Source organism: Rhamphochromis sp. 'chilingali' (genome assembly GCF_963969265.1).
Source record: "Rhamphochromis sp. 'chilingali' genome assembly, chromosome: 9".
NCBI classification, from domain to species: domain Eukaryota; kingdom Metazoa; phylum Chordata; class Actinopteri; order Cichliformes; family Cichlidae; genus Rhamphochromis; species Rhamphochromis sp. 'chilingali'.
Genome location: NC_137936.1, coordinates 15,538,378 through 15,561,046, shown reverse-complemented (window position 1 = coordinate 15,561,046; position 22,669 = coordinate 15,538,378). Strand labels below are relative to the sequence as shown.

Here is a 22,669-nt window from a genome sequence, read left to right as displayed (position 1 = left end):
CTTAGGCTGCGGTCCCCACGATTAATGGATAGATGGATGCTGGATATTTGCCACTGACATGCAACTGGTATAGGTTATCAACTCTTTTCCAGTTCTACCTCTGCTATCTTGCGGATAGTCACTAGAGGGCGCCACTATTCTTTCTTTAGTGAGTTTCAATTAAAACCCGTAATCTTCTATTGTTTGCTGGGATTTCACGATGGGTTTGCTGCTTTAAATACCCGAGTTTACCAGCACTGAAGGTGCCTTTATTGTGTTTTCACAGGAAAATGTAGGTTTGAAACTGAAAGAGCACCTTTTTTGTCTTTGCTCCTCCTGCTGCCATCCTAAAGGTGAGAGGCAGCGTTTTTACAGGGGGATGCTGAGGTGAATGGGCTGGTCCACTTGCAAAGAATTGTGGCTGGAGGCAGTAGTAGGACCACGGTGAAGGATACACGGGATTAATTTGTTGCTCAAAAACAATTTTTTTCCTAAGTAACTTACTCTGAAACTAAATATTAATTGTGCATTGGTGGAAGTATGCGCCTGTAGCGAAATCCCTGCAGCTTTTTTTTCTTCTTCTTTTCCCTCAGTGATTTCATCCATCACCAGCACTGCGCGCCTTGGTGCGCCTCCCTGACTCACGGTTGTCTCCTCGTTGTCACAACATGTGGATTATTTTGGCGTTTATTTTTGCAGCCGTCCGTCCCGAGGGGAGCTGGGGGTGTCAGCTACCCCATGACTGGAGACCGCAGACGGAAGCGTGCCGTGCCGAGCTGGCCGAGATCATCGTGTTTGCCAAGGTGCTGGCGCTGCACAAGGAGTCGTACAGCGTGTATAACTATCTGCCGTGGCAGCACGACACTGACCTGCTCTTCTCCGCCGAGATTGAGCTCCTGTGCGATCAGGCGTGGGGCAGCATGCTGGAGGTTCCTGCGGGTTCCAGGTTTAATGTCACCGGCCTCGGTTACTTCCCCTGCTTCTCCTACAGCGTCACCAAAGACAACAACTACTACTTCTTCCTAAGGTGAACTCACAGATGAATAAAGTTGGTATGGCATTAATCACGCGTGATAACAGATAGCTGTAGTCTGATTTGATGCCAGTCTCAGTTAAGCTTCACTCCTAAGACTTTAACACCATGCTCACCTAAGTTGCAAGCGCCTAGTTTAATTTGGTAAGAAGACTGTAAACGATACACTAGGAATCGGGCCCTCCTGTACAAGATGCTTAGCTCAAATGTTGCATTTAATTTCACACATCCTATATATTCAATGTGGAAATATAGACAAAGGGAGACAGCGTTTAAGGATTTTATATGTTTACACTAAAATATGCAGTGTGTGTTTTGTCCCTGACAGATGATCTCCTACAGGTCAAAAAGACGCTTAAATGTGCATTTGACTGCATTATATGAGAATCAGAAGATGATTACCTGACTAAGTTGGCTACCTGTCCATCTTTTTCTTAGGTCCTCTTTGACACAAGAGACAGTTAAATATTTAAAGAATAGAAGAACAAAAGGTTTAGTCAATAGCCATGTCATTGCTTTATATGATGAAAAATAATGATCACTAGCAGGTTTAAGTTTTCTTCATCCTCATTAAGTGCAGATGTGATTTATTCTCTATGAATAATGCAAAATCCACAGATGTCACGTAGCACTCTTTCCAATGAAAACCAGCACCTCATCAGGCCTGTGCTGAGATCTGTCATGGAAACAAAGTATTGTTGACAGATTTAGTGAATTCGCACTCGAAGTTCACTCAAAGGCAGATAACTGGCACCTGTCCCCCATACAGCATATTCTCTTTCAGTCATTATCTGTCTGTGACACCATCCCAAATTTGGTTAATGTGCCGAATAACCAACCAATTTCCAGATTTAAAAAAAAAAAGACAAGAAAAGAAAAGAAAAGTATGCAACAAGTTAATTCCTAAATGTCTGTGTTGGACAGAAACAACACTGTTGCTCAGGAAACGTCTGTTGCTTTCCAGCTAGTGTAATTACAGAGCCAGACATTTCCAAGAGCTTGAAGGTAAATTACAAAGAATTTGTGAAGAGTTATGAGCACACCAGCGGTCAATACGACCACCTTTTGTCCTCCATATATGCACCAGTGTGTCACCTGACAAAAGGAGCGTGTGCTGACACGCCTTACAGATGAAGAGACAGGATATTCAGAGAGGGGTACTAAAAATGCATTCCTCAAGTTTAAAGTTTGTCTGTCCCACATGAGGGTATGTGGCAGAGCCAACAACAATAATGTTTTATAGCACATGTTACACCTCATATATGCAGAATTACGTGCACATGTGTGATAGTGTTTTGCTGTGAGTGGTGATAGCAAAAAGACTTTCATATGATTTTTTTTACTAGCCTGAGTTAATCACACCTTCAGGGACAGCTTTGCCGTCCCCCTGTTGTGATGGTGAAAACCATCCGGATGTTATCCCTGTAATCGGGGCAGGTGACCGCTATCGGAAACTTCCTAGAGCAAGTCGCAACAGAGTTGTGTTTAAGTGGAGACCTGAAGATAATTAAAAAGCCATGATTACTTCAGTAAAGCAATACAGTGGTCTTTGTCAATGTTTACCAAAGATATAATGGAGGAAAACCCCCAAATATGTTTGCCCACATTTTCCTTTAACTTCAGGGCATCTAGGATTGAAAGACTGCCAGTGTACTGCTTTTAACAGATGGTTTTTAAAAAAAACAAAAAAAGCTCAAGAACCCAAGTAATTACTGGGATGGGAACAGTTATTACACTGTCATAACAACATATCAAATGACAGTGTGTGGCAAGACTCGTAACTTCATGTAAAAAAAAAATTGCAGAGATCAGAACAAAGCCTGAAAATTTCACCTTACAGTTTAACAGGGGGTGATGCAATCTGGGGGTTAATTGGCTGGCCAGGAGCAGCATTTCCTAAAGTCAAAGGAAGTGTGTGACTAAGCAAGACATAAAGCATTAATAGAAAGATCCAAAAATCCCCTGTGAGCGTGCACTTGGCGAAAGTGGGGGAGAAGAACACCCTTTACTTCTTCTGGAAAGCACAGGCCTGGTGAGTGAGAGGATGATTATTCGAAGCCATATGCTGTTATGCTGTTAGTAGCTTCATATTTACATATTTAAACAATCCAACTAAGTTTCCTGGTGATTGCAAACGTAGCAAATCGATTTATTTTCCAACGATTCTTTTAGCACCCTAAAAAAAAGAAGAAATAGATTTTAGTCTCAGTTTCGTGTGGTGTTTGACACCACAGCAACCAAATATTTAGAGAGTATTAAATCAAATGGTTTAGATGGGAGATGACATATGGCTTAAACAAATTGTGTTTGCATGTTCTGCTATGTGCGAGGTCGAGGCACCTCCTGTTTCCTGAACCTGAAACAGATCAGTTTAGTTTTAGTGGAGTACAACATCAAGTCCCAGACACTATAGTATCAAGTCCAAACTGAAAACTTCTCATCACAGTCTCCAGTGGATGTTCATTTCCTGTTGCAAAAGCCCCAAAAGCATAGTCTCTGACTAAAATAGTATTTCCAATCAATCATGAGTATAAGCTCCCTGGACAGAGCTGAGCATGGAGAAAAATGCAACTGAAGACCTCCCTCGGGACCTTTAAATGAGACAGATTGAGTGTTCTGCTTTAGCCATATGTTCGATGCAAAAACCTTAGCTTATAGTTCATTTTTTTCAGGATTTGTAACTTTTACAGTAAAAATGAGGTAACCTAACACCGAGCCTTGAAGGAGGAGAAAGCTATACTTACTTTTACTCAAAGTAAGGTTTTTGAAGTACGCATGCTGCTTTTGCACTCTCGATCATGTACTAAACCGATACTCTGTGAAAAAAGAAAAAAGAAAAAGGATTTTCATTTTTTCAGACCTCACAGTGACTGTGATTACATCTCACCTTTGACATCTTCTGTTGAAGCAAAACATCAGCTTTCTTCTCGCTCTTTCAACATACACACAGATACCCACATATACAACACACACCCACACAGCTTCCTATAGGGACAGCCAAACTTTTGATGTCCCTTGAGGGATATGAGATGGAATCCAGATGTATGGAAACCCACTGCTTCAAGACTTCCTGAAGATATGAAACATGTTTTGTAAAAGCCTTTGGCTTGTCATTCGCTGGTTTGAGTCATCCGCATAATGCTTCAATTTGCATAAAAATAGAACAAGACCTGTTAACAATTCTCTAGAGATGTGTTTCTTTTTTTCCCCCAGATAAAGAAATTGTATATATGAAAATCATACAAATACTAAATGCCTAAATTCTCAGACAACAAACAAACATTGACTGAGTGGACTTGTGCAAAATGCTTATAGCGATTTTTGCACAAGTCCATTTATTTGCTTTGAGTGGACTTCTGGTGATAATTAAATGTTACACAATCTATTCTTCTGTCTGCGTGCATCTGTTTGTTTCCACACATTTGAGGTTTTTTGTTTTTTTTTACTGAAAGCCCACATTTCACTCTTGCTCGTCGCTGTATCAACAGACTCTTTCCCCTTTCTGTCATGCAGGATGGATGAGAATTACAACATCGTCCCCCACGGAGTGAACTTTCAGGACCCCATCTTTATCGACACCGCAGAGAATCACCGCATGTTTGCTAGCCTCTTCCAGTTTTCCAACTGCACGCCTGGAACTCAAGTCCACACCTTTACCCCGGAGTGGGAGGCTCAGGAGGACAGCCGGGTATGCAGATACTCAGACCCACCAAGAGAGACTTGATGTTTGACTCTCTTGAAGTCATCTGTTTAAATCCAGTTAGTGAGAAGGGGAGTGTTTTTCTCATTTAGCTGCTGCAAGTTCTGGTGGCTTCCCACATAGTACTTCAGGCAAAAAAGTATACTATAGGACATGATAGCCACAAGCATTGTGGTAAATGTGAAAAGTATTCAGTTTGACATCCTGTTCAAAGGACCTTAATGTGTTCTTACAGCATGGGAAACCAGAAGCACGTTTCTTTAGGTTTGGCTAGATCAGCGGTGCTCAAACTTTTTTCTGGCACGCCTCGTTTCAGGGGCTGACAAAGGTTGATTCCTCACACCCCACAATTTACAGCCTGCATCCAGCAGTTGAACTTTACTTAAATGAAGGTTAGCGTAATAGCATCAGCAAACGTGCCATCCCTGCAGTGGCTCGAGAACCACTGGGCTAGATAAAAATTGGGACAAAGGACAAAAACATACAAAGAATCCTGAATAAAGTCGCTACATAAAGTAGAACAAACATAATTAAAATATTTTCAAAGTAAGTGGCCATTTTCTACAAAAAAAAGCTCATGATTGCAGATCGGTGGTGTAGCAGTGCCACACTCTTACTCTTGTAATGCTTCTAATGATGCACATGAGATTATAACATGACCTTAATGAACCAGCTCAGTCTCCGCTTCACGCCCCTGCTGTCACTGCTGAAATGATTAAAGCATGTTTGTGTCTACACGTGCTTCTCCTAAACCTCGACTGAGTCAGTTTTGAAGGGGTTTCCAGCCGCTCACTGCTCTTTTATCTCCTTTAATGAATTTAAACCTTTTGGCATAAGCCCCCCCCCCCGGTTCAGATCAGTTCACTCCTGTCTGGTTTTCATTTGCTGACTACTCATAAAAGAAAGAATCTGCCATGGGTTAAAAAAAAAGAAAAAAAGAAAAGAAAACATAGTTTTGTATTTCCATTAATGGAAAACTTTTTTTTTCTTTTGATCCGGCTTGTGATTATAATTACAGAGTGACGTCTTGATATCGGTGCCGCTTTGTTATATCACTCTGGTGATTAAATTTCGTTCTAGCAAAATAAAAACAGACTTTGCTTTTAGTGCTACTCAGCGACCGCTGTTTGGACAGTTGACCTGAAGTCAAATCAGACTGGATAATATGTCCTGCATCTTATAGTCCAGTGTCAACCGGAGTAAATCAGATGGGGTGACGTCATGTTGTGATTTAACACTAAACGTTATTAGTAACATAAACATTATTTTAAGAAGCAGGGATTTTCCCACAGTTTTGTTTCTCACACTGATGGTGAAATATTAGTGTTAACGGGCCAAAAACAGTCTTGAGCCAGTGATAGGACACAGAGCCAACACTGATCACACAATGTAGGAAGACCGCAGCTTCAGGTTGCATACGGTCCAACTGTGCAAAAGTCTCAAGCTGCCTCTCATTTCTTTATATTTTCTTAGGAATATGTGACATAGGGAAGTGATTTATTGAGACATCTGAAAAAAAAAATACAATATACACACCAAAAACTTTAACATGCTTGAAAGTCAATATTTATTATGAGCACCTTTATTCTTCAACACACCCTGAACTCTCTCATCAAGCTTTCTTGTCATTTCTTTAAGTAGTCTTCAGGAATAGATCTCCAGGTTTAATGAAGGACATTCAAAGCTCTGTGCCAAGATCATCCTACACTGCTTCAGTAATTAGGTTAAAACAGATTTAGATCAGACACATTAGAAGTCCTGGATATTGTCTGTGCTGGTTGGATGCATTTTAGAGAAACTTTAGAAAAAATGCAGAAAGAAAGAAGAAAAGTGTGGTTCACAGAAGAGGCAGGCAGGATCTTTTTAACAGTGTTGCATGTTGAGCTTGAGCCATTCTGGGGTTTAAACATCAGAATATATTTAATGCACTACGACATGCCCAAGCTACAGTATGTTTGGCCGGTTTGTGCTGTTAGGCGTGAAGGTAAAATGATACGATGCTTTTTTGAGGTAATGTACGTACGCAAAGACAAAAACAGTTGATTTTAGCACACTCGTATGTGTCTGCCAGGCAACCTGATGACATGACAATCACTAAATTGAGCCCTTTGGGGGCCTAAGATGTACCTGTGTGCCAAGTTTGGTTGCTCAGCTCTTTATTGTGTAGGAGGAGTCGGTGTACAAATAAAAACAACACACACAAATTTTGTCCCTTACATTAAATCTAAATAGATATTAAAAACAAACATATAATTAACAATTGTAATTAAATCATCTTAATTTTATCAGTTTTTCACTTGATGGCAATCAACTAGAAAATTTTGCAGAAGCTGAAAGTTTTTTTCCCGTCGTTCTTATAAATCCTTACAACTGTAGTTTGACACCATGTGTCATACAGGAGAGATGTTTATCTAACCGAAAAACCATATCTCCCAAATCCTGATTATACAAATTTGAATGTCATGTCTCTCCAAGCTCATTTCCCAAAAGACTTTAACAGTTTAATACAAAGTATGTTGAAGATGAATTACACTTATGAATTTTTCGCACTAGCTGCTATCATCTAATCCATCCATGGCGCCGTTCTAGGTTCAGCAGGTTTGCTTTTGGTCCACCTCTAACTGAACGTGTGCGCAAAAACATAGATGTGCCACTTTACACTTTATGCTTCATAAAACATTTCTTTTAGCTCCTAAACTTCATTCTTTGCATTGTAAAGTTTAATATTTCCACAGAATTCGCTCTGGGACATATGGAAGAGCACATGGGCAAAACCCACAGCTAATATAACGAGAAGTAATGTACTAAGCAGCGATGTGGGCAGGCAGCCGGCAGCACATTTTTAACATTTCCTGAAAAACCATGAGTGGTGGTTATCTGATGAAGGAGAATTTACATCAGTGTTTCATGCTGGCCCGTGTGGAAGCATTAGGATCTGCTACGGAAATCCACACTCAAGCAGACAGGCATGCATTCTGAAGCATCTGGAGCTCGTTTTTTCACCCAGGAATGGTCCAGGCCTTTGGATGTCTGTCACAGGTTCCATCTCACAGTGGTGTCTCACTGAAATGGGAAAAGTATGTTGTGTAACAATTTTTCCCTAGTTGCTATAGAGCTGCACCGTTGCCCACAGTATTACATAAAGAGTGGGACTTGTGCTACACGATAATGCTTAAAACAGTTCACTGCCACAGTTACACAGCGAGAAATTCTCTGCTGTTTATACAAAAGCTAAAACACTGGAAGACCTATGAGCTGTTGGCACTAAAAACATGAATGATTCTCTCATTAGATTCTGGCATCAAGAGCAACAGATCTAGTAGGTGTTACATCTTAAATGTATCACAGAGAGATTTGACTTGACTCTAGCATTTAGCATGATTCATTGTGGGATAAAGCGCCAACTATGATTTCACTCAAGTTGCAGCGCAGGATGAAAATTTGTGGGAAAGCCTGCAGAATAAGGCTAACACTGGAATAATGAGAGATTAACTGTAACCTTTCACGTTTACCTAGTGTAAGACATCTCGTGCTTTTTCAGGTAATACAAACGTATTTGGCTCTGTTTTCCTTCTCCTCGCAGTTGCTGTGCTCCACCGTGCAGAAGGCTCTGTTTGAGGAGGAAGAGAGGGTGAGGACCCTCTCCCAGAAAGTGCGTTCCTTGGAGAAAGCCAACGGCCACCTGAGGGAAAAGGTGAAGACCATGAAACGTCTGCTACGCCAGGCTCAGCGAGAAACAACAAAAGAGCAGCAAACCCTCAGCTTCAAACAGATTTACGAATCGAAGAAGCCGCAAAGTCACCCCGATCAGGACACGACCCAGGACCAAAAGAACCAGCCGATTAAAAAGGCCCTCTCCAAAAAGCTAAAAAATTAGAGCTTCTTCCTGTTAACTAACGGAGAAGTGCTCTCTGTGAAGCATTAGTGGCAGATCAAACTGAAACAATAGCAAGTGAAATGTTGGGCGAGGTGACAGAAAGATCTAAGAACTCTGAATAAGCATGAAAGCCACTGTATTCTTCATGTCTTCCACAAGATTCGCCTTATTTCCAAAGAAGCATTCATTTTAACCCGCAGGATGATTCCTCTGCTTTGCTCATGCAACAAAGTTTAGTGCCTCACTCTTTAGTTTGTGGTTCAGTTGATCTGTGCCAGTGACATCATTGTTTCTCTGCACGACTGTACTGTCACCTAATCTACCCACAACTTATACCAGTGTGTACCGTTTCAGTTTATTTCAAGTGGCCGCACAAACAACTACTAGAAAGCTCACAGTTCAAAGCTTTTGAATGCCCAAACAACAGGGAGATAATGTTCAAACATTGGAAATGAAATATCTAAATCTGATATTTCTTGTTTCTGTGCTGGACACAAGCATTGTATACATTTTAGAATTTGTTTGTTTTTTTTTTCTTGGTTTTGCTGTCAAAATTCTTCAAATCAAACGTTGACTTTTGAGAGGATATGTGACAGTGTGGCATGTATTGTTTTAAATGATCCTATGTTTCCTGCGAGTGCTGAGGTACAAATAACCTTTTATTAACTCAGAAGTTTGTAAGTGCATGGCATTAGGTTGACTTCAGATGCTCACAATTACTGGCTGTGCAAGCTGGTGAGCTAAAATAAGCATGTGTGGGGTAAGTGGTTACAGGCCTGCATATTGATCTAGTTCTCTTTACGAGGAGCAACAAATATACCAAAGAATAAGGTGTGAAAAATATTTTTAAATTCAGTATTTGTTTGTGGGGGGGTTTCTCCCAAGAGTGCATTTTTCCAAGTTCACATTAATCTGTGATTTGTACTGAATCAAAGTGTCATTTTCGTATATTCCAGCCAGTGAGCCTGGCATGGTACGGGATTGGCTTTTTCTGTGTCAGAAAAAAAAAGGTTGCTTTTGTTATACATTCTGTATTTGCTTTTGATATGATCTTGCTCTCTCTACAATGTAAACACCTGGCTTGCCTCGCCGATACAATAGCTTTTGTAATAGTGACTGTAGCTTTTTGGAATAAATTAATTTTTACAGAAAGTTGCAGTTGTCAGAGGTTTTTATTTCATTTGTCAATCAGATCTTTATGCTTCATCATTTTCCTCTTTTCAACACATTGCCAAAAACCGAGTGGGGCTCTGTGGAGGCCAATCCATGACTGATAGAGTTTCCCTGTGTTTTTTTTTTTGTTTGTTTTTTTGCTTTTACTTCATTAGCAGTGTATTTGTGATCTTTGTCATGCCGAAAAAATCAAGCTGTTGCAAATCAGATGCCTTACAGATGCTATTGCATGATGGATGAAAATGTGATGGTACTTTTCTGCATTTATAATTCCACCAGTTCTGAATAAAAAAAAACATAACATGGTCAGGTACAAAGACTGAGCTGATAATGAGTGAAAAAGAAGCCAATGTCCAAAGAAAAACACCTACAGGAAACCTGAACTAAATTAAAAATGACAAGAAAGGCTGGCTCCTTGGAAGGAAAATATAAAGAAATGAGGCTTGACTCACAGCTTTTGCACAGTACTGTAACTTTGAAAAAAGTCAGCGTTGCAGTGTTGGTCTCTGGATCTGTTTCCAGATCTGTCCAATCAGCAGCAGAAGAAAAAGGTTTCATGTAACAGTTTAAGGCAGTCATGCTTCTTTGTCTTCGTTTCCTGACATGACTGCATTCAGAAGTCCAACCGAGTTTAATGTTCCTAAGTTCTTTTCATCTGCAACACTGATACTTTCTAATAAATGTAGCCAAACAGCAGAACAAAGCCACTACTGAAAGAGCTGTGTTGCAGAGTGGTAATGATTTCATTTCGTAATGTTTCCTGCTTTCTGTGTTTTCCAGTCAAAAATGATAAATGCTTTCTGGCATACACAACATATTTAGTGTGATTCGCTGCTAATAAATCAAAAGTTCTCACAGACCCCAAAAGAAACATCAATCCTAAAAATAAATCAACCCTGCATTGACCCATTGCTCTCAAACTTTTGTCCACCTTGAATCTGGTGAACTTTCACAATGAACATTTATACAATGCAAAATCATCTTGGCAGATGAAATTTTCAACAAAATTTCCAAGAGAGCTGAACCAAATTTCTTCCACATGCTGCTGTCGCATAAAACGGGGGGAAGCCCCCTCTCTTTGTGTGTCCAGAGGAGAAATGAAAAACGGACACATTTCAAACACATTTTATGTCAGGAAGTCTCTTGCAGTTCTGTTGTTCTGCAGTAAACCAGACCATGATGCTTTTCTTCACAAGCATCACGTGGCCTCTTGAGCGAAGAAAGAGACTAGATCCACACTCCTCGTCTTTGCTTTGTTGACTCTTTCTTCTCCCTGTGAAACCATCGCATCCGACAACCTTGCCTGCAGCCAACTGTCAAGATCACATGGATCTGAGCCAAAGATGATATACACACACCGCTTTCTCAACATAAACCACCGTGCACAACCAAGCTGCAAAACAGATGTCAGGCAATGCGTTTGCACAGTGGTGGTCCACCTCGACAGGACCTGGCATTTCTGTGAACACGGCTCGTTTATCTGGCCCCATTTTCCTTTTTAAATGCTGTTATTTTTCTCTGGTTTTGTTTTTTTATATTAATAATTCCAGTATATTTTCTGATTGGTTATTGCATTTTATTCTTTGTTTTCCCCACCTTGCAGTTCAGATTTTCTCAAGCATTTACACTTAGCAGTCTGTTACTGCTTCACATAAAGAAGTCCTGCAGAGAACTTTTAACTCTGAGCCTCAGAACCTAACACTGACTTTGTTGTTTCTGTAGATAATTATCTGGGTTGGCCCTTGGGTATGCAGTTTTTCCTTTAGAGCAAAGAAACCCAGAGCTTTGTGTTTCAAATTAACTTTATTAAAACCTGTGAGGTAACAGTTCTCTGTATGTCCTCTGGCTTTTTCTCCAAAGACATGCAGGTAATGGGGTTGGGTTAACTGGCGACCTGTCCAGGGTGTACCCTGCCTTTCACCCTTTTGCAGGTGGGATAGGCTCAAGTATTGACCACATAAACATTTGCTCACATGTTGCTTGCCTCCACCCCAAGGGGAAAGGGTAACATCTCCTGGGTCTAGGTGCCGTTTCCCCCCTCCAGGGGTGAGGGTACCTGGACCCAGGGTATAGAGTTTTTTTGGGGAGTGTGATTGTGTGTACAGTGTCCATGTATGTCTATCCCTACGTTGGGTGAGTGCTGAGTATTTGTATATGTGTGCATGAGGGTGGGAATGCATGTTTGTATCTGTGTGTGCCTGTTTGTCTGTGTCTATGTGTCAGGTCAGGTCTTACACTCCACCTATCTGGGAACTCCCAGGCCTATCTCCCCTCACCACACTCCCTGCCGGTAACTGATGCCCTCAGGGGTCGGTGCGTTGGTGGTTCTTGGTGTCCGGGGCTGGGCGCTCAGGTATGTACCAGCTCACTCCCGGTGACTACTTGGCGGGGCCTGGTGCCTGTTGCTCGGTCAGGCCTCTTCTGGGGTAAAGGGGGCCCTCGGGCCTCCAGCCTCTGGGCCTGCGGCTCGGTTCACTCTGGCACAGCTGGCTGCCAGCAGAACCGGCGGGCATGCCACTGCAGCCCCCTCTGGCTTCTGCTCCGTGGCTACTGGGTGACCCCTCATCTGGGGCTCTCCTCAGCTCTTCCCAGGAGGGTGGCATGGATGCCCCTCCAGTGGTCCTCCTTGGGCTCTCACACTCTGGGGCCTCTGGATGTCTGGGGCCTGGATCTCCTCCATGCCTGCTTCATGCCCTGGGGGACGGGGCTATGGCTCTCTACTTCCTCTAGCAGACCATTACATGGGGAAACCTTTTGAATACAAGCGCGCTGATCCACACAGGTGTGCACACGGGTGTTCACTGTTCATAGACATAAACTACACCTCTATTGGCTGCTATTTCCAAGCACATTGTGCGCTGTCGGTCCTGCTTGCTACACAACAACATTCAATATTTAATATTTACTGCTGTTTACACTTAGCTAGATTAACGTGATGTTGTTGTGTTTAGTATGTTGTTCTGGTTTTTTTCTTTTTTGCTTGTTTTCTCTTCTTTTTCTCTCAACAGGTGATCCAGGAGAGTTTTTTTTCTCTTCTTTCTCTTTTTAAGTGCCCTTTCTCACTGTCCCTCTTCCCTTCTGTTTTTCTTTTCCTTCATCTTTCTTTCTCCCTTGGTTTACAACTGAAAATAAAATAAAATAAATAATAACAACAAAGGTCGATCAAATGGACCAATACGGCAAGGCCGTGATGATCCATTTGGCAAAGTAAATCCATTGGGTATCCTTGTTGGTCTTCAGACAACAATTCTGACGGCTAAAGAACCAAATGGGACAGGCAAAAAGAAAAAAAAAAGTGACCCAACTAGTTGGCAAGTTGTTGTCAGAGATTACTGGCAGCTGTTAAAACTGGTTGCAATGAATACCTCCTTGCAAAAGCCTTGATCACCAGTCACCTGTAGTTTGCACAGAGGATGCTGAGTCGTCTGCAAACATTCTCTAGGGAGGCAAACGTTCTTTGCTTCCAGTTTGCATTGACCTTTCACAAGTTTCTCTACAGCTCAGAGAGTACGTGACAAGTGCTTGCAGACATGTTGGCATTTTTCATGCAAACTGTGGGTGGCAGCATCAATCTGCTAGCAGCCAAAACAATTTCAATCAGGCTTTGTTTTGTTGCACCAGGCGACAGGCAGAAACCACTCACCAACTGGCTGTGGAATATATATTTTTCCTAGAAGACTGGAGGTTGCCAGGGAGTCGACGACTGGTCTCTAGGCCTCTGTGACTGTGGATTAACCAAGTTAACTAGCATTAGCTTATTACTTCTGCTTCCAAAAAACAAAAATAAATAAATAAATATTTGACATAGATTAAAATAATTGAGGCGTCCACAAACCAACAGGTGATATTATGGTGGTTATATCAATTTTTTAGGTAACAGCCATCCTCTCTGTAGTATGAATGTCTGCACTCTTTTTAAGGACTACAGTGGTCTAACTGACTGATCCAAATCTATGATAATACTGTTAGAAAGGCTAAACACTGAGACACAGCTCTGTCTCTCAGTTTTTCATTGCCACCACAATAACATCTACAAACATTTCCTCAACATCTCCTTACACTTAACCAGCTGTACTTTCAGCAAAGGGGGAGGAGATTTTTCATTGCTGTCTGTCCATGTGTCCACGTGTGGCACATGAATGGGCTCTGTCTCACGTTTGAGTATGTGGATTTTGCTCACTCGGGGAAATAATTTCTCATGTTTGCATTTACTGACTAAATCACACATCTTTCTTTCAGAAATCGTTTCAGGGGCACAAACAGTTTATCTTCTTTGGAGGTATTTTCTTTTCCAACTCTTTGTATTTCTTTCTTTTTCCTCTACCAGTTGGCTGAAGGTAAGCTGCTGCTTTAACCTTCACTGATAACTGTTTTTTCCCCCACTTAGCTTCTTCTCCTCTTACCACTTTTACCTCCTTTCTTTCTGGGTGCACTTGTATGTACTGATTCCTTTCTTTGTCTGGGTGGATGACTGGGTCCATAAGGCAAACAGGAGGAATTCAAGTTCATGTGTTTGTTGTTAGTAATGCTATTCTGTTTTTCTATCTAATAGTTGGGGGAGTTTGCGTTAACGTTGCCATATTTTCCACTCCAGATGTTTACAGGTTTTTTTTCTTGGTTTTTTTTTGTGAGCGATTTGTTGAGGATTTGAAGCTGATTTAGTATTGTGATGTGGGTCGACTGTTTTCTTGCTTTGTTTTGTTTTTTCTATGCAAGAGTGATGGATCCTTCCACTTGATTGCAGGCATGAGTAATTGTAGGCTGGATGTTACAGCTTTAGAAATCAATGGATCAGATTTTTTGCAGAGCTTAAAGGGACAGCTTACCCCACAGTGCCAAATGTTTACCTTTGACCTGCACCATATAATTATATATATCTTTTTCCTTTTTGAGGTTGTATTTGTCATAGAAGGAGCTTTTTCCCCCACCACCAAACTATACCCACCAACGTGTCACTCTGCAGAAGAAGGTTTGTGGATTTTGAGCAACCAGGTCATGATTTCCATTGTGTTTAAGAGAGAGCAAACATTTCAAGAGCCTTTCTTTTCTTTTTCCAATACTTGGCAACTCAAACCTAGACTTTCTATCTTTCCTATCTTGACTTAATTTCTAAATCCCAGTCATAATGTTTATCCAAACCCAGTTTATACACGGCACAAACAAAACACAGCTGTGAATGCTATTTTTTTAAAGCAATTAAAAAAAATATTGGCACGAGTCATTAAGCGTGTCAGAGCAGATTTAATATTAGTGCAATCAACAGCACTGCTTGCACCTTCTGCACACACTTATCCTGTAAAATAAGCCTGAACATATCACCAGAACTTAAACTGGTCACTGTGAAAAAGCTTTTCAGACCTGCAGTCTGTGAATGCACAAGCAGTCATTTTCTTTTTCTTTCTTTCTTTTAGAACAATTACAATTTCAATAAAACAAACAGAAAATGGAAAACACAAATAAAAATGGTCTGTACAACACAAAGAGAAGGTGTTGGAGAGGTAGCAGGAAAGAAGCAGTGGCTTATCCAGTGCTGCCCCCAGATAAATACTCTGTTATATCACCTACATAATGATATTCTTATTCTATACAACAGCACATGTATATACACATAATGTGAATCAGCAGACAAAATAAATTTTAACTTAAATTGGACCAAATCCATGAATTTTATAACAGATTTTTTCAAAAAGGTATTTTTGTGTTCATGATACCAAACATTATGTATTATCCTTATTGGTCTTTTTTGAATTGTGCATATTTTTGTAGAGAGGTCTTGTGTTGCCCCAGATTTCAACACAATAATCTCAATATGGCAGTAAATTATTTATTTAAATTTCGCACATGTGCATGGTTTTGTGTAACGGGCTGAGAATGTCCTTTGTGTCTGCTCGAGCCGGTTTTCTTGAGAAAGAGCGCGTAGTGAACACGGACCGCAGTGTGTTTAAAACCAACGGAACAAGAGCTTGGGCCCGTTCTTCGTACCTCGCTAAGTAGGTTAGCCGGATTAGATTGTTGACGATTTCGCGTGATCCTGGATCAGTCGGTTCCCCGAAGCTCATCCGGGACTTGCTGTCATAGCAACAGAGCCGTAAGCGTAAACCTGCTCGGGAGCAGGTTTACTTTATGTAAACAGGATTAGATCGCGGCCACGCAGGTATGTCCGCGTCATTCATACGAAAGCAACAGCGATATTCCACCACTGTTTCACCATAAATAAATAACATCAATGTAACTAAAGACAATGCAGCACCTGATCCATTTATTGATTTCACACAGATACATACAGGTCATTTCCTAAAAAAGGGAAATGTACTATTAACATTCTATTACATGTATGTGATTATTACAGATTTAATTCATATTTCAGAGTAGCAATTGTAAATTACTTCGTGTAATCAAGATGAGAGACCACGGCTATAAAAGCGAAGGTGGATTTGGGAAGCCTGTCGCAGCCATGTCCTGTCCGTATACGCGAGCCACCCATTGCGGAAGGTGCAAGATTGATAAGGAGAGTCCTCAGAATTCAGCGTATATTGCGGGATAGACAGGATCCTTTAGCTCAGCGCGACAGTGTGCTCATTGAGAGATATCGATTTTCCCGTGAGGGTATTATTCACTTAACCAACTTGTTGACGAGGGGGTGCAGGACCACCACCTGTCTTTTTTTCCTCTGCCCTTTTCTTGGTTGCTGTTATAAACAAACAGATTATTCCAGGGTCTCTTTCCAAGAGACTAAAAGCAATATAAGTGATAAATATTACCATTCTGTAGGATATTCTTATATTTCACTTTTACCTGTTCCCATGTTCTAGTGGGTCCTGTCGTGGCTCTAATGTGAAAGAGGATAAAATATAACATATTATAATATAATGTAATATAATATTGGATAATATAGTGTAATATAATAAATCTACCCTACCGCCTACTGGTGTTGGCCAGAGGGGCCGATGGCGCGATATGGCAGCCTGGCTTCTGTCAGTCTGCCCCAGGGCAGCTGTGGCTACAACTGTAGCTGCCTCCACCAGTGTGTGAATGTGAGAGTGACTGAATAGTGGCATTGTAAAGCGCTTTGGGTGCCTTGAAAAGCGCTATATCAATCCACTCCATTATTATTGTTATTATTAAATTACTTACGAGTTTAATTTGTCAGCAACTTCCTGCCAGCCCTCGCTCCTTGCTTTTGCAGCCTTTGCAGTGTTCCCTTGCGTTCTGATTAAACTCTGAAACTCCTGAAATCCCTCACTCAAGAGTTCTTGCTCTGCTGCCGAAAAATACCGAGCCGAGCGCGCTCCGTCGACATTTTCGCCGACCAATCAGAGGGTTGCCGATCAATGTTTCTACTATCGATGCGTGGCCCCTTTTACGACACCCAGTGATGTCACATTACTGCGTCCAGCTGTACTAATCGTCAACAGCAGGTGTGTTCGGGGAACCGGATTAGCGAGCTCACGGTTAGCGCGATGATTTGATCTTGGATGTGTCATTTGATCTTGGATGTAGTAAGCGACGTACGAAGAACGGGCCGTTCTTCGTACGTCGTACGGTAACGTTCGCACAGAAAATCATCAGGAAATGATAAAATGTCCAAACGCGCTCTGATCACTCTCTCCCGGCGGAGAGCCCTGTGGAGAATTTGGGCTTCACGATCTACTGGCTCTTCAAGGAAGGGGCACGCCATGTCCGACACTTCCTACTGTCAGGTTTCCGACAAAGGGGCGGAGACAGTCAGGGTTAGTTGTAGTAAACCTGCTAGGGGGCAGGTTAGCTTCACGGAGTGTGTCGTCATAGTGACTCACTGAGGCTTCATCTGAACTCGCTTTCTGAAACCGAAAACCCAGAGTTTTCGTTAACTCAGGGTATACTTACTCAGTTTTTCCACTAAACCGGCTTCCTGAAACAGGGCCCTGCTCTCATTTCTGCAGGCTTTTCAGTGGCTGCTCTTTAACGTAAGCACAATTTTGTGCTAATGACCTGAATGAATGAGTAAAAGTGGGTTATCTGAAAATTTTATTCACACGGACACTGATTTCACAGAGTTAACACCCACTGTGACCTCAGGCAACTCAGAATTCCTCTCCGGATCCCGTCTGATGTCCACGTTGATCCACGCACGTCCTTTATAGATGTGCAAAACCTGTAGAAAAAACCTCTCTAATGATTTTATACCTCATCTCTCCTGCACTGCTTGTGTTTTCCTCCTGACAAAGGCTTTCCTTTTTGTCTACCATCGCCTCATGGCCGGAGTCTGGGCCCGCATTGCTAATGTAAGTAACATGGATGTCAAGTTTCTGGCGATGTTGGACCCTAATTGCAGACTGAATTTTCCCAAAAGTGGAAAATTAGTGGCTCTTCTCTTTCTGCCAGATGCTCTCCATCTCTCGTTTTTCATCCTTCTTTCCATCCTGTTTATTATTACCAACTGTGGTTTGCAGAGTCATGCAGGACTTGAGGGGCTGCAGCTTTTCACAAACTGTGGTTCTTCGGCTTCAGGGCCTACAGTTCACCGTGTAAGTGCTCCAAGAAGGTCTCAGGATACAGCCAATGTTTTTCAGAGAAGTCGTCACACGTCGCACGCCAATATTGTCTTGGAATTCAGCTTTATTGGCTACTACTATTAAATATGAGACTCCTAAGAAAGCCCTTTTCATCCTTTCCCACTCATTTCTGCTAAAATGACTCATCCACAGTGAGTGAATTGTTCACAAACTATATGTCACTCATCTCCAGGGCATGAAGAGGAGGGTGAGCTCACTGCATAGTTTAGTCTCGAGCCTTCCGCCGTGCTCCAGCACCTCAGGGATTGTTCAAATTCAAACAACTTGGTTTTACAACTAAAGCAATGCAAGGCCACAGAACTGAAGAGACATGCAACTGGAAAATCTGTGCACGTTAAGGTTATTTGTCTGTTTTTCCAAAGAAAATATTTGGCTAAGGATGCTGGGGGTTATCTGAAGCTGCATCCAAGACAAATGCACAACTTAGAGTGAATAAAACATGTCAGCGATTAACTGAAAAGGGCGGAAAGTGAATGTGTGTGTGTGTGTTTGTTTCTGTGTTTATTTGGTATCTAAAGCCATCCACACAGCTATTTGTTTGTCAAGCCACTGCTTGCTCACTGCATTTGTTGGTCTTCCTAATGTGTGTGTGTGTGTGTGTGAGTGTGTGCAGAATCTCTAAAAATAATTTAGAGATTCTGTAAAACTTTGCAAATATTTTCTCATTATTCCTTCAGCATGCTGCTTTAAACTGCTTGTTGAGCTTGGTGAGATCATACAAGTGTTTCAAATAAAAATCACCAGCATATTTGTCTGGGAATGGAATATCACTTAAATAATTGTGACCTCCACGAAGGCAATTACGTTTTCACTTTGTCATTTTCAGCCTAAATTTTCCCAGATTTTTTCTCAGACTTCAGTAGTGGGTCCAAAAAGAACCAAAGAAATATATTTTGGAACAGAGACTCAAAAATAGTTTGGGAAAGCATGAATTAAAATAGAGCAGAATAATTGGTATTTGCTATTATGCATGCACAAATGCTATTGCAGGCAGATATTCAGCACTTGGCAGAAACTAAATGCATTCAGGCTTGTAGACATGGTCATGACATCTGGTTGAAGTTCAAACCGAGCGTTAGAACTGTGAAGAAAGGTGATTTAAGTGACTTTGACTGTGGTGTGGTTGTTACTCTCAGGCAGGCAAGTCTGATGTACTGGAATTTTCCCACAAAACCTTTTCTGTTTTTGACTGAGAATGATCTAGAAAAAGTGGAAATATCGAGTGAGCAGCAGTTTTGATTAAAAATACTGCTTTGAGCTGATAGGAAGGCAAAAGTAACTCAAATAACAACCAAGTTATGCAGAAGAGCATCTCTGAACACACCACACTTTGAACTTTGAAGCAGATGGGTTACAGCAGCAGAAGACCACACCATATTCACTTTGAGCCCATCAGTATCAACTGCGTCTAAAAGCCACAGCCTTCCTTACTATTGCTGCTGACAATGTCCATCACTTGTGGTCACATAGTGATTGACATTAACAGAATTCTGATGTTTGCTTCCAGCAGGATAACATAAAGTGTAAAAAAGATCATCTCAAACTGGTTTCTTGAACATGACAATGAGTCCACCACATGCACCCAATGTAAACCTAATATAGCACCTTTAGGGTGTGCAACTATGTGATGCTATCATGTCAATATGGATTAAAAACCACAGAGGAAAGTTTCCAGCACCCTTTTGAATCCATGCACCTACTTTGACTTATTTATTTATCGCAGTTTTCAATCCTCTCGTTTAGTTTTCCCGAATGGCCTCAGGAATTATTGTGACAAGTATTTATTCGAATGGTTTTCTTTTCAGGGAAAAGGGTGGGAAAAGAGCGAACAGTTCAAACCAGTAAAAACTTGTCATACTTGTGACATCACATGTGTTGATGGACAGCATGGATGTAACGGTCGTACAAATCTGAGAGCATTGACAGATATTAGCACAATAGGTTCCTGCTGACAGACGTGAGGCCTGTGTGCTAGTGCTTTTTTTCCTTTGTACACAACACATTTAATTTCAAACCTTTAGTCAACACAGTAAGGTAAAACCTTGAGTAATTAAGCTTAATAAAGAGGCATTTAATCTGAGAACCGCTTTCCCCCAGAAGGCATAAACTCACAGAGTTGTAGCTCGTCTTTCATTTCCAGTGACCTACAGTATCTTATCAGTTATCTTCATAGTTATTGGAGGGTAACTTAATGCCAGTCACCTTGAATGATCGGTTTGATTTAGACTGTAAAAGCTCAGCTACAGAATGGATCAGCTTTTGCCTGAGTTGTATACTTTGTATTTGTGCTAACAAGGTTATATATCCACCTCTCAACGGCAACATGCTAATGGCTTATTTAGAAATTTCGAGCATGCTGACATAGTTATTTACCTATTCACCACGTCTTCACAGTGCTGTGACACTGTTTGGGTGGAGCGTTTTTTTAAGGTCTGATTTGGGCCCTGTTCGCGACACATAAATCTTTGCAGCTTTCAACATCAGCAGATAAATCAACCTGAAAATGATGAGACCAAGTCTGTCATAGCAGTGTTGCTCTCTTTTGGCTCTTAACTGCATCAAGTCTGCGTTTCACATTCCTTACAAGCATGGGCAACGGCATGTGCTGCGAGGAGGATGTGGACTATGCACAATCCTCACCAGGGTGCTGATGCTTTTGTTTTTCTGTTTTAATGGGAATTGAACCCCAGTATGAAGATGCGCATCCTCGCCTTAGTTTTACAAGTTTGTCGTGTCAGGTTTCACTTTCCCTCAGTCTTCCACATCTAAAAATAAATAAACTGCTTCTTTCAGCACTTTCTACCTTGTGATCAGTGAAATTTATCCCCCATTATTTTTGAATCCTTCCCGTGTTCATGGTTTGACCACATAATTTTTACTCGTCTACTGTCTCCTGAATGAGGTCGACCACCAGATTCTTTCTCACTCTCCGCTCTCCCACCAGCGCATCGCTCTGGCGGCCAAACCGCAAGCCGCAGTTACCCAGCATTCCTTGGAGAGGATGAGAGAGGCTTCAAGTAGCAGACTGTTAAATTAACATTCATGAGGAACCTCTCAAGTCACAGAACTGTTTCATGAGATCAACTGTTGCTGAATTTCACCACTGAAATGTAAAGTAGCACTTCCATTGTAGTGTTATTGTTTTGCAGATTTGCCGTTCGAGACAAAGAACAAGACTGACTTTGAAACAGCTCTTAAGACTTCAAATATCAAAGGGCAGAATGGGGGCTTACTGTTTGTGCATTTATACTGTGTCTGGGAAATTTACAAAGTCACATCTTTAAGAAATAAGAAAAGACCAGACACAGGACCTGAGAGACGCATATGGTCCTTTCAGTTGAGCCAACTATGTTCACTGACGCGTCATCAGAAAATGGTCTCAGTGGAAGGGTGGCTGCCAAGAAGCCATTCTTAAGGAAAGGAAACAGGGAAAAAAGGCTGCGGTATGCCAGATTACACAAGAACTGGACTGAAAATTAGTGGCAACAGGACTTATGGAGTGCCATCCATCATTTGGATTGGGGGGAGACCCACATGTGCACAGGACAAATATGTAAACTCCACACAGAAAAGGCCCAGATGGCACCTTCCTGAGGCAACAGTGCTAACCACCACACCACTGTGACTCTTCAAATTCAGCTTCAACACTCTAATGAAGTGATAACATAATGTGTAACAAGATGGAGGTTCTTTCACGGTTTGACAGCCAGTAGTGTTGGAGATCTTGTCAAAACTGATGGAATTATGAATGAAGAAAAGCAACATCAGATTTTGATCCATCATATAATACCATCTGGAAAGCATCTGACTGGCAGTGGGTTAATTTTTCAGCATGACAATTGAAGCAGCGTGGGAAGAAAATGCAACCAACATCTGAAGAAGAGCTTTGAATGCCCTTCAAGAAGCCCGGAGAACTATTTCTGAAGACTACTTAAAGAAAGTTGACTTAAGAGTGCTCAGAATGTGTTTCAGAGTAAAGGTGGTCACAGCAAATATTGACTTTCAAACTGTTTTTGTCCTATATACTGTACCCCCATGTATGTGTGAACCTTTCAGTAAATCACTGCACACATTCCTATTATATTCCTAGCATAAAATAAAGAAATTATTAGGGGCTCAAGACTTTTGCACAGTGCTGTGTATTCACAACAAGACAAAAACCTGTTGTGGTAATTAACGCTAGCAGGAGTTTGCCTTTAGCCTAATGAAATTAAAATTACTTTCACATCCTCCCCAGCTGTGTACTGTAACTGAAACATATAACTGGTTATTTAGTAGTAAACTGACAGAAAGTAACAACCAACAATCCTGCTGAATTAAAAAAAATAAACTAAAAATCAGACTAATGAAAA

General features: G+C 41.3%; 1 protein-coding gene and 1 long non-coding RNA gene across 2 annotated transcripts; one reads left to right on the top strand and one right to left on the bottom strand.

The window, feature by feature from the left end:
* Window positions 1-283: 283 nt before the first annotated feature.
* On the top strand, window positions 284-9,705 carry ccdc3b (coiled-coil domain containing 3b). The gene is made up of 3 exons (XM_080892464.1): window positions 284-1,006; window positions 4,526-4,700; window positions 8,296-9,705. Exons 1-3 carry the CDS (start codon window positions 648-650, stop codon window positions 8,587-8,589), a joined length of 828 nt encoding a protein of 275 aa, XP_080748590.1. The 5' UTR covers window positions 284-647; the 3' UTR covers window positions 8,590-9,705.
* On the bottom strand, window positions 6,343-22,398 carry LOC308403204. The gene is made up of 3 exons (XR_013972884.1): window positions 16,897-22,398; window positions 8,225-8,394; window positions 6,343-7,775 (listed from the first exon to the last, which is right to left on the bottom strand). It is a non-coding gene; the product is annotated as an uncharacterized lncRNA (long non-coding RNA).
* Between the last annotated feature and the right edge of the window lie 271 nt (window positions 22,399-22,669).

Excerpts from the sequence above, each read along its gene's own strand:
- ccdc3b (XM_080892464.1), top strand. The coding sequence starts at position 648 with ATGTGGATTATTTTGGCGTTTATTTTTGCAGCCGTCCGTCCCGAGGGG. Across the intron at positions 1,007-4,525 it reads AACTACTACTTCTTCCTAAG|GATGGATGAGAATTACAACA; the intron begins GTGAACTCACAG and ends TCTGTCATGCAG. Across the intron at positions 4,701-8,295 it reads AGGCTCAGGAGGACAGCCGG|TTGCTGTGCTCCACCGTGCA; the intron begins GTATGCAGATAC and ends TTCTCCTCGCAG.